Source organism: Rhinolophus sinicus, chromosome 2 (assembly GCF_057876585.1).
Source record: "Rhinolophus sinicus isolate RSI-liver-muscle chromosome 2, RSI-T2T, whole genome shotgun sequence".
Classification (NCBI taxonomy): Eukaryota; Metazoa; Chordata; class Mammalia; order Chiroptera; family Rhinolophidae; genus Rhinolophus; species Rhinolophus sinicus.
This window is the reverse complement of record NC_142502.1, coordinates 6,792,961-6,818,234: the sequence shown is the minus strand read 5'-3', so window position 1 is coordinate 6,818,234 and position 25,274 is coordinate 6,792,961. Positions and strand designations below refer to the sequence as shown.

Genomic DNA, 25,274 nt, shown 5'->3' with positions numbered 1-25,274 from the left:
TTCAGGGTCAACACACTTGGGGCTGTTACTGGGGGAAAGCACTGTGTCCCTTCTCTCCTGCCTGACCAGCACGCTATCTGGGAGGAGAGGGGACAGAGCAGCAAGTTTCCCCTTCAGGAGAAGCAGACGCTGGTGCAACTTGCCTTTTGTGCCACTGTGTGGACACCTGGTGTCCAAGGTCCCATCCAAAGACAAAACCGGTTGGATGACACATCAACCAGGGGCACTAAACTGTGCAACGTTCTGCTGGGACTACAGAAGCAGCCCACAGCGGGTCACTTTGCTCTCTGTGTCTGAGACATACTCTGCCTGCAAAGTATCAAATATAGTCACCTATCTGTTCATTCAATAATCGCGCTCTGAGCTGTTCCTGGGTTCTGGCACTGGATGTGACGCTGGGAGGGGCACAGAGAAGAAAGCTATGAGGTTCTTTCTGGTTTGCAGTCTCTGGGGGAGCGAGGGAGGGAGGGAGGGGCTGGTGAGAATAAGACCACTTGTGGGCAAATGCAGAGGGGCCAATGGCTCCCTCAGGAGGGGGATCTTAGCTGCTGAGCTGACCCCTGGAGTTTTCTGGCAGGAGGTGGCATTTGAATGGAGGCTTGGGTGGTATTTTGAGCAGCAAGGAGAAAGGGAACAGGACGGAGAGAGGGAGCACATGCGACATTCAACATTCGGGGAGCAATGAGTTGTTAAGTTGACTCAGACTCAGGGTCCTGTGGAGGAGTGGGGGGGCAGTTGGGGAGAATGATGGTGACATCCTCACCTTTGGGCCAGAGCAGAGTCCTTATGTCCGGTCACCAGATAAAATACAGGGCACTCAATTAAATTAGAATTTCAGATAAACCATGAACACTTTTTAGGATAATTATGTCCCAGATATTGCACAATATTTGGTACTGATGCTGGAGGCAGGGAACACAAACATTACATGGGACATACTTATACTAAAAAAAGTGTTGTTTATCTGAAATTAAAGTTCATCTGGGCACCCTGGTTTTTTTGTTTGTTTGCTTATTTGGTTGTTTGTTTTTGTTAAATCTGGCAAGCCTGCCTTTGTGCCAAACAAGGGAATTTGGTCTTGTTTAGGCAATGGAGTGAGACCTTGCTGGGCCTTGGCAATGGTCTGAACGCAGGGTATTGGTGGGGATGGAGTGGGCGCCCCTGGAATTCTCCCTGATGACTGTGTCCAAACTGCCTTTGCCTCCGCCCCTCACGCTATGCTGAAGCTTTCTCCTGGGGAATTCACCTTAGTTACTCATTTCTCCAGAAATAATCTTTAACTCAGCCTTGCCTTGGCCGTTGGAATTTGCTGAGGGGAGGACAAAGAGGCAACTTGTTTGAATTACAGGTTTCACCCCCCTCGGGGCCCCCGGGGAAGGATTGTGTATTCCTGCTATTGACTCCCCTGTCGGGAGGCCTAACCCTCTCAAATGCAGCTCCAGCCCTGCACCAGACTAGGGGTGCCTGACCTTGAGCATGGCTTCTGAATAGTCCAAGAAAAGACGGACCCAGGGCATTTCAGGGAGGGTGGCCGGGGTATCTGACAGACACTGATTGCAAAGATTAGAACAAGAGACAAAACACAGGGCCCTGGGGCTTTAGTGAAATCTAGTGTCCACAGAACATCGTCTTGGATAATGTGGGTGGGGGCTACAAAGAGAGAGTTGTGCAGTTTGAGATACAGACCCTGGGGAGCCAAGTGACACCCAGAGGGATCTGTCCCCATGTGTCCTAATGCCAGCGCCCCCGGCAGGCTGGAGAAGCTCCGTGGGGAGGGCATGATTCCAGCTGGAAGGGCATGAACACCTGGATTGGTAGAGAGAAAGGCAGTAATGCAAGTGGTAGCTGTCGGCCCCCCAGAACTGAACTACTCCGGGAGTAGACAGCGGGGTCTGGACGTAAGACAGATAATAGGGCTGATTATCAGTTTCTGAAAGTCAGGTGGTAGCACGGAGTTTTACCTATATTTTATTTTAAAAAGTGCTCCTCTGAAGGAAGTCAGCGGCCAGTCAGGTAGAACTCCAGGCTGGCTGAGCGCAGAGGCTGGGCTCTGAGTGACTGACGGTGACATGACTCAAACTGGTAAATTCAGAGGTTTGAGGGTGGTGGGTAATAAAACAAGTTAAATAGCCTGTTATTTACCAAAACCATTTTCCAGTGACTTCCCTTCTAGGTTCACAGTAGCTTTGTGAATGTGACAGAACAGGCACAATACGTTTCAGACTGGGAAACTGAGGCCCAAAGTTGCTAAGTGACTACCCTGCTGTCAGCCCCCCAACCCCCAGGGTTGTCTGGTAGGATGGGGACGTGACTCCGTAATAAATAGGGAGGAAAGGGAGAATGTGTCTCTGGATACCCCCCATTGGGCTGTACCGAGAATGGGGTGGGGTGAGGGCTGGCTGCGCCCCCGCAGACCGTCTCCTCTCCCTGGATCTGCGTCCGTCTGTCTGCCCTCTCCGAGCTCTAATGAGGAGAGGTGTTGCTACCACATTCAGGCCTCCCATGTGCCCAGGTGTGAACAAGCGTCACCCATGCTTGTGCCAGGCACGGGGGACTTCCTCTAAACCCGAACAAAAAGAAAGCTTCCCCAGGCAGACCTTGCCTGCCTGTCCTCTGTCTCTGCCCCCCACCCCTCCCCTTTCCTGGCTCTGGGCATGGGCCCGCTCTGAGGCTCCCCTAGCCCTGGGCCCCGCCCACACACTGCGCTAGAGCAGGTGCTGCCCCCAAGAAGCCCGCCTTCTCGCCCAGCGTCTTTGCTCAGTTTTTCTCACGTTGCCACTCACAGCTCTGTCAGTCACAACAGAATTTGCAGAATTATTGGTGGAATTTACATGATTAAATATGTAATAAATATGTATTTAATTAAGGACTTTTGACTAATTCTGGAAAACATGTTATATTATTTTGGTACATTTTTGTTTTTGGAAAATTGCTTTGCTGTATTTCTTTTTACTTTGCTGTATTTCTTTTTAGAAAAGCTACCAGCCATGCTGTCCTTTGATAACCAACTATCAGTGGCTGAACACTTGATGATAGCCTGTTTAATTAATATATAGTGAGGATCAAAGATATTAGGCATATATTGAAATTGAGATTCACCAGAAATCTTGAATTTGTTTAGTGAAAATGTGGTAAGAGAAAATGATGTGAAACACCCAATTGATTAACCTTAAAAGAGCCACTGTTCGCTGAGGACGGACGAGTGGGTGCTCAGGTGGGGCAGTGATACCCAACAGACCCCACTATCCCTCAGGAAAGCAGTGACGTGCACCTCCCGATGGGGACTCTTGCTTTCTCATTTGCCCATCTGACCTCAGATACCCAAGGAGCCCACAGTTTGTGCTATGTATTTGCTTTGTCTGTAGAGAGGATGGAAGGTGACGTTTGACTTACAAACGGTCTTGTGTTTGCGCCCCCTGCAGTTTAACCTGGTCTGTGAGAACTCCTGGAAGGTGGACCTCTTTCAGTCCTGTGTGAATGTGGGCTTCTTCCTAGGCTCTCTGGGCGTCGGCTACATCGCAGACAGGTATGTAAAGGCCGATCCAACTACACAGAGTGCCGACGCGATCAGGGGAAGGGCTTTTCAGGGACAGGGGTGGAAGAATACAGCCAGTTGGAATCTACTGCAGAAGTTTCTGGAGACAACACGGTAGCTCATGCTTTGGGCTACTGTGGGGAGCAAGACGGAAAAAGGTGAAGATTTACGATGGCTTTTGGAGGTTGAAACTGCATGCAGATTGTGTAGTTAGAGTGGGGTCTAAGAGAAAGGGGGACAAAGCCGACGGTTATGCTTTGAGCAACTGGATGGGGGTGGGACCATCTTTTGAGATGGGACAGAGTGGATTAGGAGCAGAATTTGTTGCAGCTCTGTGGGGGAAGGGGTGGGAAGCCATCAAGAATTCTGTCTTAGACGTGTTAAGATCAGAGATGTGTTAACAGTAGCCTGTGAGACATAGAAGAAATGTCAAGTAGGCAGCTGTAAATACGGGTGCTGTCAGATGAGAGGTTTTGCCTAGAGTTATATATTTGGGATTGGTCACCAGTAATTGGCATTAAAGCTATTAACCATGTGTTAGATAAGCTAGAACAGGGTATAGAGAGAGGACTTCAACATGTAGAGGTTGATAGAGAAGGGGTTGCTGGCAAAGGAGATTTAGAAGAAATGGCAGCGAGATAAAAGGACAGTCACCTACTGGAATAGTGTGATGCTACGGGAAATGAGAGAAGAGACCGGCCCGAGGAGGGGGAGTGGTCAGTCTGTGGACATGGCGGCCGCGAGTACCCATGACAAGAATGGTGTCAGTGGAAGGTTGAAGAAAAATGAGAGATGAGAAAGTGGAGTTTCTACGCGTGGACAAATTTTTAAAACGAGTTGGCTGCGAAGGGCAGCTGGAAATGAGGGTGTACTGGAGAGGTGAAGGGTCTAGGATAAGTGTGACGTCATCGTGGAGAGAGCGAGGGAACAAAGGGGCATAGACAAGGGGCTGTCTGAGGGCAGCAGGTGGAGTGGCCTTTGCTAGGAGACACGAGACAAGATGGAGGGGATGGACGCTGACGCTGGTAGGTCTGAATATTCTGAGGTGAGAAGATGTGGGCTTCTGATGAGAAGTTTCTATATTTAGTAAAGGATCAGGAAGTTTATTGGCTGGTGTGGGTGGCGTGGGGAAGGGACAGGAGATTTGAGGAGAGAGGATATGGAGTAGACAAATGAAGTGAAACATTGGAGTCTAGGAAGGCGGATGACAGAGAAGAGGAGGGCACCTGCTGGGCCAGGGGAGAGGTCTTGGGTGAGGGTGAGATCATTCTGACCGCATATGAGGTTGGGCTCTCGTTTCCTTTCTTACTGGGAGAGAATGAGGGATAAGATAGAAAAGATCGATCAATAAAGCACGATGCTGGGATGAAGCTTTAGCAAGTCACTTGCCAACTTCATTCATGAAAAAAAGGAAAAATAATTCTCAGAAGTCATACTATTAGAACTGAATATTTTCCCAGAAAAGCTTTTATGACCATTGGTAAGTGTGGGGAAAAGCCTGGTTTCTGGTACACCCTGTTGAATCCTGTTGATAACAATGCAGTCTGTTGAATACAAAGGTCCTGAGAGGAGACCAGTGTGGGAACTGGGAGAGTCGCTGAGGGAAGCCACCCACCCATGTTGCTGAGAGTGGCCAGGATTCCTCTTTAGAGAAAATTGATTAACCTTAAAAGAGCCACTGTTTGCTGAGGATGGACGAGTGGGCGCTCAGGTGGGGCAGTGATACCCAACAGACCCCACTGTCCCTCAGGAGAGCAGTGACGTGCACCTCCCGATGGGGACCCTTGCTTTCTCATTTGCCCATCTGACCTCAGATACTGCACACCCCCGCCTTACCTCCCTGTCTCCCTGCCTCGCAGGTACGGCCGTAAATTATGTGTCCTGACCACCACCCTCATCAGTGCCATCTCAGGTGTCCTCACAGCCGTCGCACCTGACTACACATCCCTGCTGCTCTTCCGTCTGCTGCAGGGGCTTGTCAGCAAGGGCAGCTGGACGGCTGGCTACACCCTGAGTAAGCATCGCTGGCTTGAGGTTTCCATACATTATAAGGAAGCACGGAGGTCAGGTAGTGGAGTAGAATGGATGGAGCCAAGTGTGAAGGGGGGCTTTTTTTTTGGGGGGAGGGGTGTTTGTGGGATCTGGAGAAATCGTAATAACTCTAGTTGTGTTGTCTGTGTGACTAGGGCAGGGCATGGTGGAGGGATGGCCTCTTTTTCTTTCTTTCCCTCCTTTGACCCCCCCCCCCTTTTTTTTGTCTGAAAGACACTTAACCACTTAAATAGATCAGTATTTCCATATCGACAAATCTGTTTGGGAACAAAAACATCACATGTTAATATGTTTAGAGAAGTGGTGGTGCATGAAGGAGAGACATGTGGGACTGTGTTTTAACATTATAAATATGAAAGAAACAGCATCTCCCAAAAGAAATACAACCAACTGAACTGGTTTGAAGGACATTCAAGAGTTAGGAGAGCAGACATAAGAGGAAATAAGAGAAGAGACAAACATCATGATTTAAAAAAAAAAAAAAATTGAGGTGTAAACCAATGTCAGTAATTCTTTTTCCTTTCAAGTCTATGAAGGGTAAGACTAGCAAGTGAAAAATACTTTCTTAGAAGAAAGTCGTGTAAGAAGCCGTCTGTGCTTTGCTCAGCCCATGGATGGGGCATCTCAGACAGCAATGAGGATGACCCACATTTTTGCTCATTTGTGGAGAACAGAGAAGAAACAGCCACATCTTGCCACCTCTGAAAGCTATGTCCTATGGTTTGGCATTCTGAGAAATGGTTCACTAAGGCCAAGAGAAATCATGCTCCTCCCTTGAGAAACCATGAGCACGTTGGTTAAGTTTAATGAGGTCAATGCACATTTATTGAGAGCCTAGTCATGTGTACGCAGAACATGCACTGTCTGGCTCACAGCTAAGGGGGTTCACTCAGGGTCAAATCCACGCCCCTAACACTGACGGGCTCTGTGATCTCGGGCAAGTTCCGTAATCTGTAATCTCACTGAGACTCCTGTCCTCAAAGTGGGAATGACTGTGCCATGAGGAGTATATCTACAGCTACCATGTTTCCCCTAAAATAAGACCTCGCTGGACCATCAGCTCTAATGTGTCTTTTGGAGCAAAATTAACATAAGACCCAGTATTATATAACATACATGATATGATATGATATGATATTATATAAGACCCGGTCTTATTTTACTATATAAAATATGATTTTACTATATGATATTATATAAGACCGGTCTTATTTTACTAATATAAGACCGGGTCTTATATTAATCTTTGCTCCAAAAGACGCATTAGAGCTGATGGTCTGACTAGGTCTTACTTTCGGAGAAACACGGTACAGCTTAGAACAGTGCCCGCTGGTCATCTTCCTGCAGTGTCACTGTTGGCATGTGGCAGGCGCTGGGGCAGGACTGCAGGCACTGGGAGATATGGTAGACTTCCTACCTCCAGGCAGCTCAAGGGCTAGACAGGGAGGGAGATAGACGCTGGAACTCCATCTGTGATGGAGTGAGAGCTTACGGCTGGCTTGCGTTTCTCCAACGGGCTTCCCCAGTTGGGTGCAGGTCACATGCTCCCTGGTCTCTGCTGGTGTCTCCTTCTCAGTCTCCTTTATTGACTCCTCAACGTGGCAGGACCCAGGACTTTGTCCTCCCCCACCCCCAAACCTAGTCCACCTGCAGACCCCACCCCCTCAGTCTGCAAAGTGCTGTCCGATCAGGCGCTCAGGCCGGATGGCTTGCAGTCAGCGTCTCCTCCACAGCCGGACTGCGCCTACTACCCCCTGAACTAAACTCCCTGCCACCTTTCTTTAGCCACGTGGTCCCTCTCTTTATGGTCCTTTCTGCCTGGGATTTGCTTTCCCCGTGCGTGAGGCTGACTCCTGCACCTAGCGGTCTTTCCCAGGTTTCACCTGTGATGCCCACGCCACCGCTCTCTGAAAAACCAACCCCTCACCCTCGACTCTCCTGATTCCCCTTCTGCACTTAACTATTTGTCTCCCCATTGCACACATTGAATTCTAACCAGGCATCTAATTTACTCACTTGCTGTGTGTATTGTCTGCCATCTCTCATGAGAATGCGAGGTCACAAGGGCAGGACTCTGCCCATTAAGTCCACGGTGCAGTCCAACACCCAGAACAGGCCAGGTCCCTTGTAGGCACTCAAAGACATTTGTCTAATTGATGAATACTCCTGGGGTCATGAAGAATATTCTAGCTCTGTCTGGAGCTTACAGGAGGAGAGCCCCGTAACCTGATAATGAGAACTATAGCTGGTCAATGAGGGGATGGGAAAAGGGACAACTGGAGACAAGCTGGGACAAAACAGCGTGGTGTGTGTTGGGGAAGCTTGAAGCCGAGTATCAGCAGGGCAGGGGGACGAATCTAGGTCTTGGGCCAGGTTGTCATTTGGGGCAGGAGAAATGGATGACACACCTGAGAGGAGCCTGGGGAACAGGCGGTGGGGGCAAGACTGGGGCTCACGAGGAGGAAAGGAAGGGCCTGGGGACGCCCCGCGTGTGCCTTCTGTCCTCTGAGGAGCCCCGATAGTGATGTGCCTCTTGTTTCAGCCACAGAGTTTGTGGGCCTGGGCTACAGAAGAACGGTGGCGATCCTCTACCAGATGGCCTTCACGGCGGGTCTCGTGCTGTTCTGCGGGGTGGCCTACGCCATCCCCCACTGGCGGGGGCTGCAGCTGGCCGTCTCTGTGCCCACCTTCCTCTTCCTGTTCTACTACTGGTACTGCCTTTCCAGTTCCTGACACCACACTCGGTTAACCGAGGACTGTACGCCGACCTCAGCTGCCACATGGGCTGTCCCCCAAATGGCCATGGTGGCCACACGCATGGCACAGGGCCGCTCGCAGTGCCCAGTGTGTACCGCCATTTGTGCCATTTGGGGTGTCCTAACATAACAGGCTGGCTGGCCCGCATGGCACGGGGACCTACTCTCTAATGGAGCTTCTTTTAATTCGCATCCTCCTAGATAGAGCGTGTGATGCTACAAGGCAGACAAAAATGTACCCAGCCACATAGCAGGCATTTGCTCTTTGTTGACTGAATGGATGGATGGATGGATGAATGAATGAATGAATGAAATGTTCTCTGGGGAATGTGCACCTTAAACCATTATGAAGCAAAACCAGCTCAAATGAGATATTAATCTCATTATCTATGAGCACATGGCAGGGTCTGAAGGAATAAGCAGACAGATGAGTTTGTATTGTGGGAGAGGAAAGAGAGGACAGCAGAGAAGGAGGTAGAGAGAAGTATCTCATCCACGCACCTTTGTGACACTAAGTAGACTCAGTCTCCCTGCATGAAGGCTGGCCCCTCGGTGTGGTACATTTACATTCGGGAAGGGCCTGCCTTGTCCTTGTCAGTGTGAGACAAGCAGCTGTCCAGTGGGAAAGGCCTGCTTGGCTGAGTCGGGACGGCGGGCGGGATGGCTCTGTGCCTGTGCCTTATCAGAGACTCTCAGTCTTTGCGTTGTAACATCCTCTTCCCATTTGACATAGACAGCCTGGTGTCCATCTGATGTTAGTGAAAAGTGAATGCAGTTTTTGGGTTTTGTTTTGGAGAGATTTTGAGACTTGTTCAATAGCGCTTGTATACATGGAGACATCCTGCTGTAACACAAGCGTGGGGGACATGGGACATGTGGCACATCTATTATGTGTGAGAAATTTCCCAGACGGACAGACTACCAGCTTCCAGGAGAGACCAGGACCTGTGCTTCACGGAATAAAGGCTACAGAGGGCAAGTTCCCTTTTGGTCAGTAACTCTTAGCAGGTGGCGCTGAGAGCACCAGTGGCACACAGAGCTCCTGCGTGGGCCTCCCAGGGCAGCACTGACGACCCCGGGTCCTTGTCCACGAGAACTACCATCCCCACGTGAGGAGGGTGCACTGCTCTGAGCAACAGCCTCGCGCTGATCGGGGCTTGATATCAGACGAGCTCTGGGGAAAATGCCGCATACTGGCGATCTGTCCACAGGTGTGTGCCCGAGTCTCCCCGATGGCTGTTATCGCAAAAGAGAAACTTTCAAGCAATAAAGATAATGGACCATATTGCCCAAAAGAATGGCAAACTGCCTCCTGCTAATCTAAAGGTGACCAGCTAGCAAGGGGTTTCTCAGGTCACTGAATTTTTGGGTTGGGTGTATGTGGGGCTGCCTTGGGAAGCAGGTAGGCCCGGGCGGGTTTTGGGGTGATGGATGCAGAGTGCAGCCAGCCATGGTGATGGTGACCTCAGGGGGCCCTCTGACGGCTTTTCCTGATCACGTTGCTTGGAGATGGGTGGATGCTCTGATTCTCTCCTAGATGCTCTCTCTCGAAGAGGATGTCACCGAAAAGCTGAGCCCTTCGTTTGCAGACCTGGTCCGCACACCGCACCTGAGAAAGCACACCTGCATCCTGATGTACCTGTGGTAAGGGGCCTTTCTTTCACCTTCCCCCAGACAGAATTGGCGTGCTGCCCACACACGGGGGTAAAAGTCAAAGACAGTGGAACAACTCAGGGAAGAGAGATGTGAAAAGGAATTTTAAGATGGTTTTTGAGTAGTCAGAGAGCTCTTAGAACGACATCCTTATTTCTCCCTTGAGGACTGAGTAATGGGGGAAAGGCCTCATTTTAGTAAGAAGAGGTTCTGACACATGCGAGGTCAGCAGTAAGATGAGTGAACAATGACGAAGGGTTCCCAAGGTTGCCTCAAGTCCCACATGGCTAGTCTTTTGGGAATAGCCAAGGTTCGACCTAGCTCCAGCAGGTGGATAGGATTTCAGTGGCTCCTGGTGCTTTCAAGGGGGAAGAGCCCTTCCTCTCATTTTAGAACTTCGTCTACCCTGCCTGAGAGTGTTTGTGCTTTTGTCATCCACCAACTAGGAAACTCACATAAAGGTAGAGTCAGCCACGTACCCCTCACCCGCACCAAGGGTCTGCATCCCCCTCCCAGGTTGCTGTCTTGAGGGGGACGTCTCACTCTATTTTCTCAGAGGACATTGGGTGGGCTTCCCAACTTCAGGGCTTTCTCCTCAACATGAAGGTGGTTCCGGTCACCCCCCCAACACCTGGGATGAGTAGCTGGACTCTGGGCTTCCCGACTCCCCCCATCAGCCGCTCTGCTGCTGCTACACTTGTGTGCACTCCCATGTAAGGTTCTATTGGACCTAAGCATCTGAATGAATATGGCCATGCCTGGCACACAGTATGCCCCTAATAAATATTTGCTGAAGGTTGAATGAACAACCGCAGTTCCGCAGAATCCATCCCCAGTTTTGTAGACGCAGGCTCCCCACGCCCTGGGAGTCCTGCATGTAAGCCACGTGACTGCCCAGGAGCCTTTGCCAACACACCAGGGCCGGGTGCATTTCTGCTGGTACTCGGTGGCGTCTCATCGGTGTAGAGGCCGGGACCGCGGCGGAGAGAGACACCTGCTCCTTCTCTTGTGCCGCTCCGTCCCCCTCGCCATCCCCAACACGTGTTTTTGACTCCTCTGTTTTCTTACACTTCTGCACCCAACCCTTCAGCAAATTATGCTTTCTTGAAAATATATTCAAAATCAGCCATTTCTCATCACCTGCTCTCTTAGCGCCCTGTTCGAGTATCATAAGCTTTTGCCTGTTTTACTGGAGAAGCCCCGTGGCTGGTCAGTCAGCTCTCACCCTGGTGCCCCTCAGGCCCTGGTCACAAAGCAGGCCGAGGGAACTTCCTTTTCAAGCTTAACAGACCAGGTCACTCCCCTGTTCACACCGTCCACTGGCTTCCTAATCCTCTGAGAATAAAAGCAATTCCTTTCCATGGACCACTCGACGCTACCTGATCTGGCCTGGAGGCCTTTGCTCACCTTCCTCTCTCATTATAGCAACTGGAGAGGTGTGTCCACCACCTCATGGCCGTGTGGCTTTGGGGAAGTTTCCTAACCTCTCTGTGACTCAGTTTCCTCATCATCCAAAACAATAACTATCTCATGGGCGTTTTGGGACAATTAATGAGATACTATGTGTAAAGGGGTTAGAACCGGTGTCGACATAGATACTGGAAATGCTCCCCCACCAGCTGTTCTTTTAATGTCTACATGCAGTTCATGGATTCTGCCAGAAGGTGGCAGCCCTGCACACTTGGTGACTGAATTTTTGTTTGTTTTGGACAAGAAAATCTAGGTTACCCGACTCCTTTCGCCCAAATCAATCTCTTTATCGGTAATAGGTCAGTGTTCCCATTGAACTGGCTAAACGGCCTGGAGGGGGCACCTGGGCATGTCTAGACTCACTGATTTGCAGTAAGCACCTTCCTTCTTGTTCTCTTGACACTTTTGTCTAGTCCGGAATAATTTGGGACTAGAAACAAAAGCATTCCAGGGCTTCTCTGGTACAGCTTTATCGAACCAGGGGATTATATTAATAAGAAACATCAGTCGTGAGCTCAGTTTTGGAGCTGATAGGGAATTTCCATGCTGGGAGATGATAGTAATTTCTTATGAACCAAAATCTTTTCTCAGAGAGCAAATACCAATATAATCATAAAATGGTTCTGTAATAGCCTCCAAAATTAATACATTTTTTTCCAAAAGTGACACATGGAAGCCTCTAAATTTTCCCTGGAGTGAGAGCGACTTAGCTGATCCCCATTGGCCTATGTGCCATATTCTGAAACATGGCTCTTCTTTCCTTGAATACGGATGGAGGGGTCATGCAGTGGGCTATGGGGTGGAAGACAGTAAGTAAATAGCACTCGTTAAAGGCAGTGCGATGTGGTAGAGGGAGCAGCACTGTGGAGATGGAGAGACTTGGCCTGTGTCTCTGCTTCGTTTTGTTCTGGATACTTGATCTTGGAAATATGACAAGATGACAACAATAAAAGCTCCTTTACTGAGTGCTTTACTGAGTATGTGCCAGGACCTATACTAAGGACTTTTTGTCCATTAATTTAATGAATACTCAAGACAGACCAATGTGGTAGGTGCTATTATTGCCCCATTTGCGGACGAGGGACTTGAAGCACAGAGAGGTTAGTGAATTTACTTAAGGTCACACAGCTCATACAGCAGTCTGATTCCTGAACTGGCTCACTTACCACTGTCTTCTGCCCATTGTCTCGGAGGCCTGTTGGAGTATTAGATGAGGTAGGGCATGTGTAGTGTTCAGTGCTGGGCCAGGGACCTAGCTATACAGTAAGCAGTGGCAATCATCATTTGTGACCTCCAGGAAATGTGGGAATATCCTGGAGTTCATACTCTCACATAAACTGTGAAAGGAAGTTTTCATTCAGGGCCTTTCTAGGATACCTTTTCTGATATTTACCCCTCTCTTCTCATATTGCTCTAGGACATTCTAAATCAGGGGGCACATGCTTCTCTCCAGCTTATAGGGTCCTTTGTCCTCCTTCCAGGACCCTCGCTCTCCTCTTCCATGGAGCTTGCCTTTGACTCGGCTTCTCTTTGCTCAGGTTCACCAGCTCTGTGCTCTACCAAGGCCTCATCATGCACATGGGTGCCACGGGCGGGAACCTCTACCTGGATTTCTTCTACTCCGCCCTGGTGGAATTCCCAGCAGCCCTCATCATCATCCTCACCATTGACCGCGTTGGCCGTCTCTACCCGTTGGCTGTGTCAAATCTGGTGGCAGGGGCAGCCTGCTTCGCTATGGTTTTCATCTCACATGGTGAGTGGTCCATTTTCATCATCTTCCAGGTAACTGGATTGTGGGAATAGTGTTTTAACTGTTTGATAAGCTCCTGGAACAAGAACAAAGGCAGGGTGGGACCGTAGCCTACAATTACTTGTTTTTAATTTTAAATTGAGGCATAACATACATACAGTGAGCAAGTTATAAACGTACAAAGCGATTAATTTTGACATATTCACTGTATATAGCTGGGTACCGCGACTCGGATATAGAATTTCCAATACCTCAGAAGGTTCCACCTGCTCCTTCGCAGTCAATACTCACAACTCCTCTGATCTCTGCCCCCGCAGATTAATTTTGACTGTTTTCAAACTTTGTGTAAGTGGAACCATCCAAGTGTACTCTTTGTGTTGCCTCAGTTCATTCACGCATCGTTACGCCTGTCAGATTCATCCGTGTCATCACATGAGAGTGTAGTTTGTCCTTTTCATTACTGTGTAACAAACATCCCACTGTCTGAATACCACACTCTATCCATTCCCCTGTTGAGTGACACATGTGTGGTGTCCAGGTTCTGTCTGTTGGGATTAAAGCTGCAGTGAATGTTCCAGCACATGCCATGTGGGATGTGTCCAGGAATGCATTTGCTGGGTTGAGGGGTGGCATAAGTTTAGCTTCAAGTAGAGACAGCAAGACGGCTTTCCAAAATTGAACCAGTTTGCAGTCCCGCAGGCGAGGCATGTGTGTTCCAATTGTTCCACACCTTCAGCAGCACGTGCTGTTGCTAGTCTTTTGGTTTTTTTTTCCTTCCACAACCATTTGCTAGTCTTTTTAATAGCAGCCATTTTGGTGGGTGTGTGCTTCAGTCCACAATTCTTACGCTCCAAGATAAGCCAAAGCAGATTAATTTTAGCCAGTTTTAATTCAAGTGCACATGTTGCCTTTCTCATTTGTTACTTTTAGAAATGTTGTTAAATAAATACTAAAGTGGATTTGCTATTTCCTCAGCTTTTATAGCTTGTGCTCTGTACTTGTTGGTTTATTGAGTCATTTTGACAGGGATTTGGCCAGGGTATTGTGGGAAATGTCCCATAAAATCTGCACAGATGATTTTCAATTTATGATGAGGTTACATTCCGATAAACCCATCATAGCTTGAAAATAATGTAAGTTGAAAATGCATTTAATATACCTAACCTACCGAACATCATAGCTTAGCCTAGTCTAACTTAAATGTGCACAGGACACATTATCCCCAAAAATGCTGGCGACACAGTAACCTGTAGAGTGTGGGTTGGTTACTGACGTGCTCGCGGGGCTGAGTGGGAGCTGTGGCTCGCTGCCACTACCCAGCTCAGGAGAGAGTATCTTGCCACATGTCGCTAGCCTGGGAAAAGATCAAAATTCAGAACTCAAAGTATGGTTTCTACTGAATACGTGTTGCTTTCACGCCATCATAAAGTCGAAAAATCGTAAGTTGAACCATCATAAATCGGGGACGGTCTGTATTCTCAAGAACCAGGTTGTACAGGTTGGAAACAAAAGAGGTGGAAAAATAAAGGTCAGTGTTCTCTGTCCTTGCATGAGGAGAGATCCAAGAAGACAGGGAAAGGGCAGAGTGCACCTGAAATAGGTTTTACCCATTTTCTCCCTTTTTTCCCCATTTTTTGGAATCCTGGTAACACATAATGAATGGGTAGATTTTTGTTTGTTTTTTGTTGTATGTTATTTTATCCCATTTCCCCCAACTACTAAAACAAGACAAAATGGTGGAAACAATCTCCTACTTGTAGTTCTAGATGCAGATGATAAAAAGTGTTTGCATACATTTAATCAAGCAGAATAACTGTGCGTCTTGATTATCTGTCATTAAAATAAAAAAAAAGCTATACTTCAGCTCTTGGAAAATACTTGACAACTTTAGTGACAGAATAACATTTTTTCTTTTTCTTTTCCTTTTTTAAAAAAAAATAAGGTAAAAAGGAATCACATATCTGAGGCAGATTTTTTTAAGTGACAGCACTGAGGGCTGGGGAGCCTGAGGTCTGAGTGGTCATTTATCCTCTGGGCAGAGCCCAGGACCTCCTCCCAACTCTCCACTTGCCTCTACTTAGTCCTCTCCACATTAGGTGATAAGCATTCATTGCTTCCTCCAGGAAATATTTTGAGTACCTTCTATGAGGTCAGCAGGTGTCAAGGTACTAGGATCTCAGCAGTGAGCAAAGCAGAGAGCATTCCTGCTCCATGGAGCTTACATTCTAGAAGGAAAAAGAGATGGGGAGGCAATTCTTTGTATGGTGGTCAAGGGTAGCCTTAGGCGCCCTGGAGACATCTTGGGAACAGCAAATGTGAGGACCCTCAGGAGTGGAGAGGGGCATTTGAGGACCGGCAAGAATCCTGTGACTAGACTTGGTTGGCAAGGGCAGGAGTGGTGGGAGTGAGGTCAGGTGGTAGCAGGAGACAGCCAGCCCCTGATTTTATCCCGAGTGTGATAGGAAAGCACTGGTGGCTTTGAGCAGGAAAGTGACGTGACCTGACTGCAGTTCTAAGTGGTTCCGGTGGAGAGTGGCCCGAGAGGACTCAGGGCAGCTCTCTGAGGGTCACAGTGCTCGTGTCCAGTAGAGCATCTCGCCAAATTAAAGGCCCCGAATCTGTGAGCAAGGCCCTCTCTGGGTCTTTTATCTTTTGGAAGCTGGGGGAGGGGGTGTATGTCCTTAAGTAAAGGCTCCCCTTGGGCTCTCTACCGGGTGGAGAGCAGCAGGAGGCCTGGAGAGACGGCTGGGTTCAGCAGGCGAACTTGTTCTTAGGCCACTGCGTCCTTCCTCTCTCCTCGGAGCCTCACGCTGGCTGAGTGACATGAAGCACGTCTTCCATTAGTCGTCAGTATCTGGGGACAAGGGTCATAATGTCTGTGACCCCAGAGGCTTTGCGAGTGAGCTGGCGTGTCACAGGAGCCACTGGCATTTTAGCGTTTGGGGTAATCCAGGTGAAGTGGATGATGCGTCCAGCCCTTCGATTGGTCCCCAGGAAGGAGGGGGAGCCCTGGACCTGCAGGTAGTCAGAACCCCACAGCAGTCTACCGGGATGGGACGGTTTCGCCTCCCTAATACTCACCATCTGACACTATTACGAGAGATGTTTTGGTTAAAAATTGTGTTCGGAAGTGAACATGAGCTTGAGGATTAGAAACCTGGTCTATCAGTTCCAGGCCTATTGCCTAAGAGAACCGTGTTTATTGAGGACCTACTGTGTTTCTGGTATTGTGCTAGCAGCCACACTATTGCATAATAATTAAAAAGCCAGCACTTATGGAGTGGTCATGTGGACATTGGGCATATATTTCTCTAAATCTCACAATAACTTATAAGCCAGGTATAATGATTCCTATTTTACAGCAGAGGAAACTGAGGCATGAAAGCAAACAACCTGCTTAAGTCACGCAGCTGACAGGAGACAGAGCTCAGATTCAAAAAGCACGTTCTTTCCTCTGCACAATGGGAGGCTCCCCTCATGTGTGTTTATTGAGTGCCGAAATCTCTCAGGACTCAGTTTACAAATCCAAAAATGAAGGGTTAGATAAGATAAACTTTCCAGCCTTTCCAGGTCCGAGTCCTAGCTTCCTGCGGGAGGGAACTCCATGGGCACTGTCCCCATTCGAGTTCTACACCCTCTGTGTTTCCTGTCCAGATCTACACTGGTTAAGCATGGTAGCAGCTTGTGTTGGCCGGATGGGGATCACCATCGTGTTCCAAATGGTGTGCCTGGTGAATGCTGAGCTGTATCCGACGTTCGTCAGGTGAGTACACAATGGTGACAGTGGGTGGCAGCCACTGAAATAGCTGTGTGCCAGTCAGGCGTAGTGAGGACCAGCTCTCCAGAGCAGCCCCCAGTGGCTGATCCATTTGGACATTGAGATGGGGGGTTGGGCTTCAAAGAGAAGGTCAACAGCTAAGTAGAGCAGAGAATGTGCAATATGGAGGTTGGAATAGCTAAGGGTCACGTTGTGCCCTGTGCAGACGGTGGCACAAGAGGAAAGGTGTCTGGTACAGAGGAAAACACTGGGCAGGGAGTGGGAGGCCGACTCATTGTACAAACGTTAGCACCAGTGCGGTGTGTAAACTGCAGCCCCTCCACTGACACCTCTGGACATAACCTGCTTAAATCGTTCATATTTGTATAATGATACACAAAGCAGTTCCAGACAGATGATGCAGTTTAGCCCTCAAAATCACTGTTACCCCATTTTACATGTGAGGGAGCTGAGGTTTAGAAAGGGAAATAGACCAGCCAAGAGCCACGCAGCTAGGAAGTGGCAGGACATCTTTCTGACCTTGAAGCTGGTGCCTTTCCCGTGACACAACAATACTTCTCTGTAAACTGATGGCAGGCCCAGAAGACTTACTGTGTAAAAAGTCAGGTTTAATGAGGTAGCATTTTCTTAGAGCAAACTCACTCTGGAATGCACGGTTTGATGAGATTTGAGCGTATACGCGTACATTCATTTAAGCACCAGCGCCATCAGTGTAGAGACATTTCCATCAGCTCCAAACGTTTCCTCTTTCCCTTGGCAGTCACTCTCCTCCCCCGCCCACCTCCAGCACCTAATCTAATTGTTCTCCCTCTGGTTTAACCTTTGCCAGAATGTTGTGCAAATGAGATACGGCACATAGTCTTTTGTGTTTGGCTTTTTTCACGTAGCACGACGGGACCCATCCACGCTGTTGCGTGTACCCGGGCCGAGCAGTTTTCCAGGATTTGTTTATCATTTACCAGTTCATGGACATTTGGGCTGTTTCCAGTTTGGGGTGATTAGAGTACAAGTGCTAATAAACATTCACATCTTTGAGTGGACATATGTTTTCATTGCTCTTGGGCAACAACTTAGGAGTGTGTGTTTAAATTTGTGAGGGACCGTCAAAATCTTTTCCAAAGTGGCTGCACCATTTTGCATTCCACCAGCCATGTGTGAGAGGTCCGGTTGCTTTCCATCCTCATAGGCACTTGGTATTGTCAGTTTTTTGTTTTATTATTTTAAGTCATTCTTTTCTTTTTTTCCCTCTTCTTCTGCCTCCCCCACCCACCACTCCACTTCAAGCCGTTGTTTCTCAGTCTAGTTGTGTAGGACACAGCTCCCTGGCCCATGTGGTATTATGAGCCTTGTGCTCCTCCCGGCTGAGGCAGTTGGTCGCCGGTCATGGGTTCATGGCAGCTCATGGCAGCTCGTGGCAGGTCACAGCAGCTCATGGAAGCCCAGCTCCAGGGAGAGTTGTCGTTCACAATCTTAGCTGTAGAGGGCGCAGCTCATTGGCCCATGTGGGAATCGAACCGGAGACATCGGCATTAGGAGCACAGTGCTCCAACCACCTGAGCCACCGGGCTGTCCCTATTTTAAGTCATTCTTGGAGGTGGTGATATTATTGTGACTTTAATTTACATTTTCCCAGTTACTAGTAATGTTGACCATCTTTGCAATGTACCCACTGCCGTCTGTGTCTTAGAAGACTTAGTTGAAACAAACATTATTTCACCACTTTATTTAAACTTAATTCTGATCTTTGTTAGAATTTGGCGTATTTCCTTAAACTCTTTTTTTTCACTCTCTGTATAAATTGTTTCTTCTCCCCATGTGATCAGACCAATGGTTTCTGAGAACTAGTCCAGTTCCCCAGTCTCCTCTTACACTCGCACTGCTCTCTGAGCCCCTCGCTGAGCCATAAGACACAAGAATAGTGCTCATTCAGTCTCCTCTTTCCTCCCCGTCCCTTTATTAAAAGTCTCATACTCTCATTTGTAAAGGTTGCTTGGACTGAGTACTAAAAGATGAAGGCAAGTTAATGAGAAAATCTTCCACATTTGGCACGTCCGAGCTCACAGTCTAAAATAGCCAGGCCAAATAATCCCATTGCCATGGCCACGGGACCCAGGGGGCTGACTCAAGATGTAAACCATCAGAGGTACTGAATAGGAAGACCAAGTAACCCTGTCCCGAAGAGCCCGGGACCTCCATGCAAAGCCAGCTGGATGAAGTTTCTTAGTGACAAGGAAGGATGTTCAGAAATAATTGTAAACTTGATCCATACACACACAAAAATAAGACAGCCATGAACATTCCAGTATTTTCAATCAGTGTAAGCAAATCTAAATTGCTAAAAAAAAAAAAAAAAAAAAAAAAAAAGAGGATGATTTCTGTTACTTTATTACTTTATAAGCACTTCAAATTCAAATAGGCACTATTTCAACCATGAAACCCTGCTTCTTCAGTAGCAGGGGGCATTGGGGTTGAACAGCACCCATCTTCTGTTTGCAGCACATGTTGTCAAGAACATTCTGTTGGCATCAGTATGCACTCCCTTGTATTGAAAGTTGTCTTTTTATTTTTACCTCCTTACTATGTTATGAACACCTTGAAAACAGGAATCTCGTATCGTACATCTTTGTGACTCCTGAAACTGTTTAAAGCTCTACTAACTGGTCACTAGCCCTTGTAGAATGACTGACTGAATGAAGTATCACAGGCATGTGAATTTTAAATAAGGGACCTAGTTTTGTACTTCTTATAGCTTCTGTGTGCTTATCAAAAAAAAAGTTAAGACTTATTTTCTTAAAATAGTAAAAAATAATGGTGTCTCTTCTTTCTCCTCTTGGGAACCATACTAAAGCTATTAGAAGAATGAGAAGGCAAAAAACCCTAGAGATGCCATCTGTGAAACTAGGATGACCCTGGAAGACAATACATATGAGGAAGGGCTGCCTAATGCCGTGAGGTTTAAGAGGGCCTAGAAGAGTCCAAGGAAGCACACCTGTCACAGCAAACTTTAGGCAAGGCCAGCAGTTTTCCAAAACAGGAAGTATAGCTTGAAGGGTATAACCCACGACCCCTTGTTTGGAATAGCAGGATGGATGCAGTGGCTGGAGGTGTTTTCTTTATTCCCTGGACCTTGTGTGGCTGGTTGTGAAGCAGGGAGGGCAAGGCTATGAGAAAACATTCAGGGAGCTTTCAGATAGCAGCATAGGAGAGAGAGAGAGAGACCTTGCATGGGGAGGGGTTCTGCACAGTCCAGCTGTAGAAAGGGGATAAGAGAGGTCAAACCTTCTAATCACATATAACTCTGGCCAAAAAGAAAATTTCTGCTGGCTTAGAACGTGGCCTGGTCCCTCCCCACAAATTCTTCTGAAATTGCTGCACAGGAAGAAATCACCATATTAAAAGATGAATAATAAACAAAAAAGTAACTTGCCCAGGAGCTATACAAATATATCATGAGAATAAAAGGAGAAACGAACAGGAAAAGCAAATGGAAAAGTAAGAATACTCATCAGAAAAATATTGTCACAAAGCAGATGGAAAGTGTAACCAAATGTACTACAACTAAAAACAAAATATTAATGAATCATTCATCTCTATAATATAAGAGTTTAAAGCAGAGATAGTTCTTGGGAGAATATATGCAAGACAACAGAAGAAATTAAAGGCAGCTCAGGAAAGAAACAAAAATAAAGTTAAAGCATTTCAGAAATGAAAAACAATTTAAAAGCAGTACAAAGGAGAATTGGTATAATAATGGGAAGGCAAGACAGGACTGAGAATTGAAAACTAAAATTGAAATAAGCAAAAAGGCTAAAAAGCTTAGAGATTATGTTTATATATATATATATGTCTCCAAAGAGATAACTGAAATAATGAAACAAACAAACAACAACAACAAAACTTTAAGAAAAGTTCTGGAAATGAAAGAATGCTTAAATCTATGATTTGAAGGGGCACACTGTGTAACAGGAAAAACGGACCCAGAATGAACAATGTTAAGGAATATTCTAGTTAAGTTACTGTACTTCAGAGATACAGAAAGACTCATCAGGCACCCAGGCTGACAGTTTAAGTCATGTGTAGGTAGAGAAAATCAAATTGATATCATGTGATGAAGACAGTGAAACAATGCCTGCAATGACCTCAAGGAAAGTGTAACTCAGTGAATTTTATCCAGTCAAACTCTCATTCCTATAAAAATAGCAGCCAATGATTTTGAAATTTTCAAAGAATATGGTTCCTATAAACCTTTCCCCAAAAAGCTGTTAGAGAAAAAATTCTCAGTAAAAAATGGAATAATGCATCAAAATTATTGTTGATGATCACTGAATCTGAGATTTAAATAAATGTGGTTTTGCCTGTAGAACAGAATATAAATGTCATAAATTTGACAATAAAGAAATGCTATAACTAACAAAGATTGGAAAGGAAAAGGAAAGAGAATGTGAAATGTGGTATAATACACACTGATTTCCTCCAAGACCTAAGAATCTCAATAAATTCCAACACACAAAAAAAAAAAATCAAGAAAGGCACATCATAAAAAAATCTTAAAAAGCAGTCAGAGAACAAAGACATCACAAACAGGAACAAAGATAAGAAGGACAGTAGATTTCTTGTTGAAAACAATGCAAACAAGAAGATAATAGAAAACATTTATAAAGTACTGAAAAGGGAAAATACTGTCAACCTAGAATTCTTGACCCAGCAAAAGTATCTTTCAAAAAAGGATGGAAAATAAAGACTTTCTTAGATGGTACAAAAGCAGACTTGCACTACAAGAAATGTTAAAGTCTTTCAGAGAGAAAAAAAATGATATCAGATAGAAATCTGGGTCTACACAAAAAATGAAAAGCACTGGCAGTGGTCACTACATGGGTAAATAGAAATACTTATTTTTCCTGGTAATTTACTTGAAAAGATAACCAATTGTTGAAAGCAGGGATTGGCAAAATTTCCTAATGAGCCAGATAGCCATGTTTTAGGCTTTGTGGACCATATGTGGTCTTTGTTGCATATTTTTTTCTTTCTTTTAAAAACTCTTTAAATATGTAAAAAACATTCTTAAGTCAAAGGTCATAATAATGCTGGATTCGGCTGTAGTTTGGGCTATAGTTCGCTGACCTCTGATTGAAAGCAAAAGTAACAGTATGTTGTAGGATTTGTAACTTATGTAGAAGTAAAATTGTGCAACACTGAGAGGAGAGAAATGCAAGTTTACTCTTGTACGGTTCATATATAATCCATGAAGTGGTATAATAGCAATTGGAGGTAGACTGTGCTGAGTTAAAGATTAGTACTGTAAACCCTAAAGCAAAAACTAAAAAATAAAATATTTTTAGCTATTAAGCCAACAAAGAAGATAAAATAGAATCATTTAAAATATTTAATTCATATGAAGGCAGAAAAAGAGGAAAAGGGTAACAAAGGACAGATGGAATAAAAAGAAAAGAAATAAAAGATGATAGATTTAAATCCAACCACTTCAAGAATTATAAGAAATATTACTGGTCTACACACCCCAGTTAAAAGGCAGAGATTGTCATATTGGACAAAAAGTGAGACGCAACTATTATCTGTCTATAAGAAACTCACTTTATATTTAAGGGCAGACAGTTTAAAAGTAAAAGAATAGTAAAAGATGTTATAAATACAGATAGAGTAAGAGTTAAAGGATGGAAAGAGATAATCCAAGTGAACACTAATCAAAAGAAAGTGTGTCTGTATTCACATAAGATAATAGCTTTCAGAGCAAAGACTATTACCAGTAAGGATAAGGGTTGTTTCAAGTTGATAGCTTCTCTACGTTTCTCCTCTAGCTTTCTTTGCCTTCCATTCCTTAATATCTTCTCTCTACTCTTCCCTATATCTTCACGAAAAAGAAAAAAATGAACACAACCAATTCTCCAACTTTCCAAACACCAACTAGGTGTCCTTTGATTCAATCCTGACATTACCTACCTGGAATTAGTGCAGACTTGTAGGTTAAGGGCTCAGTCCCACAAGACTGTCCCTACTTCAGAAGCCAGTTGCAAGTCCTAGATTGTCCATCTGTACTTCTGACCAATTGGCTATAAATCAGGATTCCCATGACCCCCTCCTCAAGTTCAATAATTTGCTATAATGGTTCACAGAACTCAGGAAAGCTCTTACTTACGTTTACCAATTTATTATAAGGTATATACTGAAAGATATAGATGAACAACCAGATAAAAAGTACATAGGGAGAGGTATGGAACAGTCCCAAACACAGGAACCTCTGTCCCTGTTGAGTTGAGGATGTGGTGAGCCACCTTCTGGGAATATAGATGTATTCACTACTCTGGGAGCTCTCTAAACCCCATATTTTAGCGTTTTTATGGAGGCTCCATTACATAGGCATGCTTGATTAAATCACAGGCCATTGGTGATTAACTCTACCTCCAGTCCCTCTCCCCTCCTTGGAGGATGGGGGCTAGGGTGGGCATTGTGTTTGCTTAAAGATAAGGTTAACATCTGGAAGCATAGAAATGTCATCTTTTTTTTCTCTGTATTTTATCAGGAACCTTGGAGTGATGGTATGTTCCTCTCTGTGTGATTTGGGTGGCATTATCACCCCCTTCTTGGTCTTCAGGCTGGTGGAGGTTTGGCAAGGCTTGCCCCTCATTTTGTTTGGTAAGACTTCATGGGACATTGATTATTTCTTCTTTCCAGCCCAACATGAGTCCTCAATAAGTATTTGACAAGTAAATGATATCCCCCACCAAGTTTACAGAAGGCAGGATGGCATCACCTCTTCTGTTGCCTCCTAGCTCACTCTTTCATATTTCATGGGAAAGACTGGATGTAATTTCTAGAAGGCGGGCCAGAAGTTTACATACTTTGGTTCTGGAGTCCAATAATTCATCCCATAGGACAGGATCTGAGAGACCTTCTGACGTAGACTCCTGCTTTCTTATGAATTTGAGTCCCAACTCTTGTGCCTTTAACATATACTTGCTGGAGGTTGAAAGATCTAAATTGTCACTCCTCATCTGCTTCCTGATCTTAACAACTGAGAACAGACACAAGGAGACAAAAGGGAATCAGAGTTTAGTATCAGCTTTGTTACTGTTAAGGTTGAATTAGAGAAGGAGCAGGGGACTCCTCCTTTCCTCTCCAAACCTGGACCTGCGATACCTCGAAGACCCTACTTACCCACTTGGTGAAAGGCAGAATGGTGGCCCATGTTCAGAGAGCTCCCATGCCTAGGCCAGGGGAATCCATGATGAAGAGGGCGGAAGAGAAAGGGAGAGAGAGGAAGAGAGAGAAGAAGAGAGAGAGAGATGGAGGGAGGGAAAGGGAGAGAGTAACAAGAGAGGCTGATATATATATATATATATACTCTGTATAGCATATATGTATAATAAGATAATATTTATATATAGTAACTATAATATATATCCTATCAACATATATGCAGTAACTAGTCAAAATAGAATTTCATATTGTTCTTGAGGTACGTGAAATCAACAAATCCCCTAATACTTAAACATCAGTTACTATAGAACTTTATACTTACATAGAAGTAAAATGAAGGCAATATTCCCTGTCTTATCTGGCATTTCCTTATTTATTTTATTACTTTAGTTTTCTAGATGTTCCTGACTTTTTTTTTTAACAGTGTCTTTCACACATGCGTTATCTAGGCATCTCTTTAGTTAGCTGTCACCATTCCTGTAAATGGTATTGGCTGTGCCCTAACGGCTCTCTGTGAAATCTGTCTCTTTTGAAGCGGTGCTGAGCTTGGTTGCCGGGGGAATGACGCTGCTCCTTCCGGAGACCAAGGGGGTTGCATTGCCAGAGACCATTGAGGATGCAGAGAACCTGCGGAGGTGAGCCCTGTGGTGCTCAGGACTTGGGGGTCCCACGTTAGACTGCCCTCTGTTAGACCTATACCTCCACCTTAGAGGTGTAGGGCAGCTTTACAGATATTTGTGTGCCTTCTTTTTTTATAACTGCTGAGCTGATATGTAGAAAAACACAACACAGTAGCCATTGGCTTTATAAGGAAAGAATGGAAAAGCTTGGATATGCATTTTTGGTTGACAGTTATCTGTTCTAAACTGGGGGACAGAGAATGATTTGTCTGTGATGCTGACTGTATGAGCACCGAGATCCCTTGCTCACCCCAAGGGTTAATGGCTGTCAGTTGAGAACTATTTTTAAATCAATCTTCTGTCCTCTTAGCGATTGGCTCAGATTCCTTAGCGACTTGCTTCATGAGGAAGGATGACTTAAAAGCGTCATTCTTGTGACAAGGAC

The 25,274-nt window shown here is 45.9% G+C and overlaps 1 protein-coding gene across 6 annotated transcripts in view; it reads left to right on the top strand.

The window, feature by feature from the left end:
- LOC109456767 (solute carrier family 22 member 1) overlaps positions 1-25,274 on the top strand; it is a 47,226-nt gene that overhangs the window by 2,185 nt on the left and 19,767 nt on the right. For all 6 annotated transcript variants that reach the window (XR_012496811.2, XM_088795245.1, XM_088795236.1 and 3 more), the window contains exons 2-10: positions 3,423-3,526; positions 5,395-5,549; positions 8,130-8,298; positions 9,555-9,669; positions 9,881-9,987; positions 13,005-13,219; positions 16,871-16,979; positions 23,533-23,645; positions 24,745-24,844. Coding sequence is in view for 5 of the 6 variants with exons in the window: in XM_088795245.1 (XP_088651371.1) it covers positions 3,423-3,526; positions 5,395-5,549; positions 8,130-8,298; positions 9,555-9,669; positions 9,881-9,987; positions 13,005-13,219; positions 16,871-16,979; positions 23,533-23,645; positions 24,745-24,844 (1,187 nt within the window). In the remaining variant the exon portion in view is untranslated. The remainder of the gene's footprint in view (positions 1-3,422; positions 3,527-5,394; positions 5,550-8,129; positions 8,299-9,554; positions 9,670-9,880; positions 9,988-13,004; positions 13,220-16,870; positions 16,980-23,532; positions 23,646-24,744; positions 24,845-25,274) is intronic.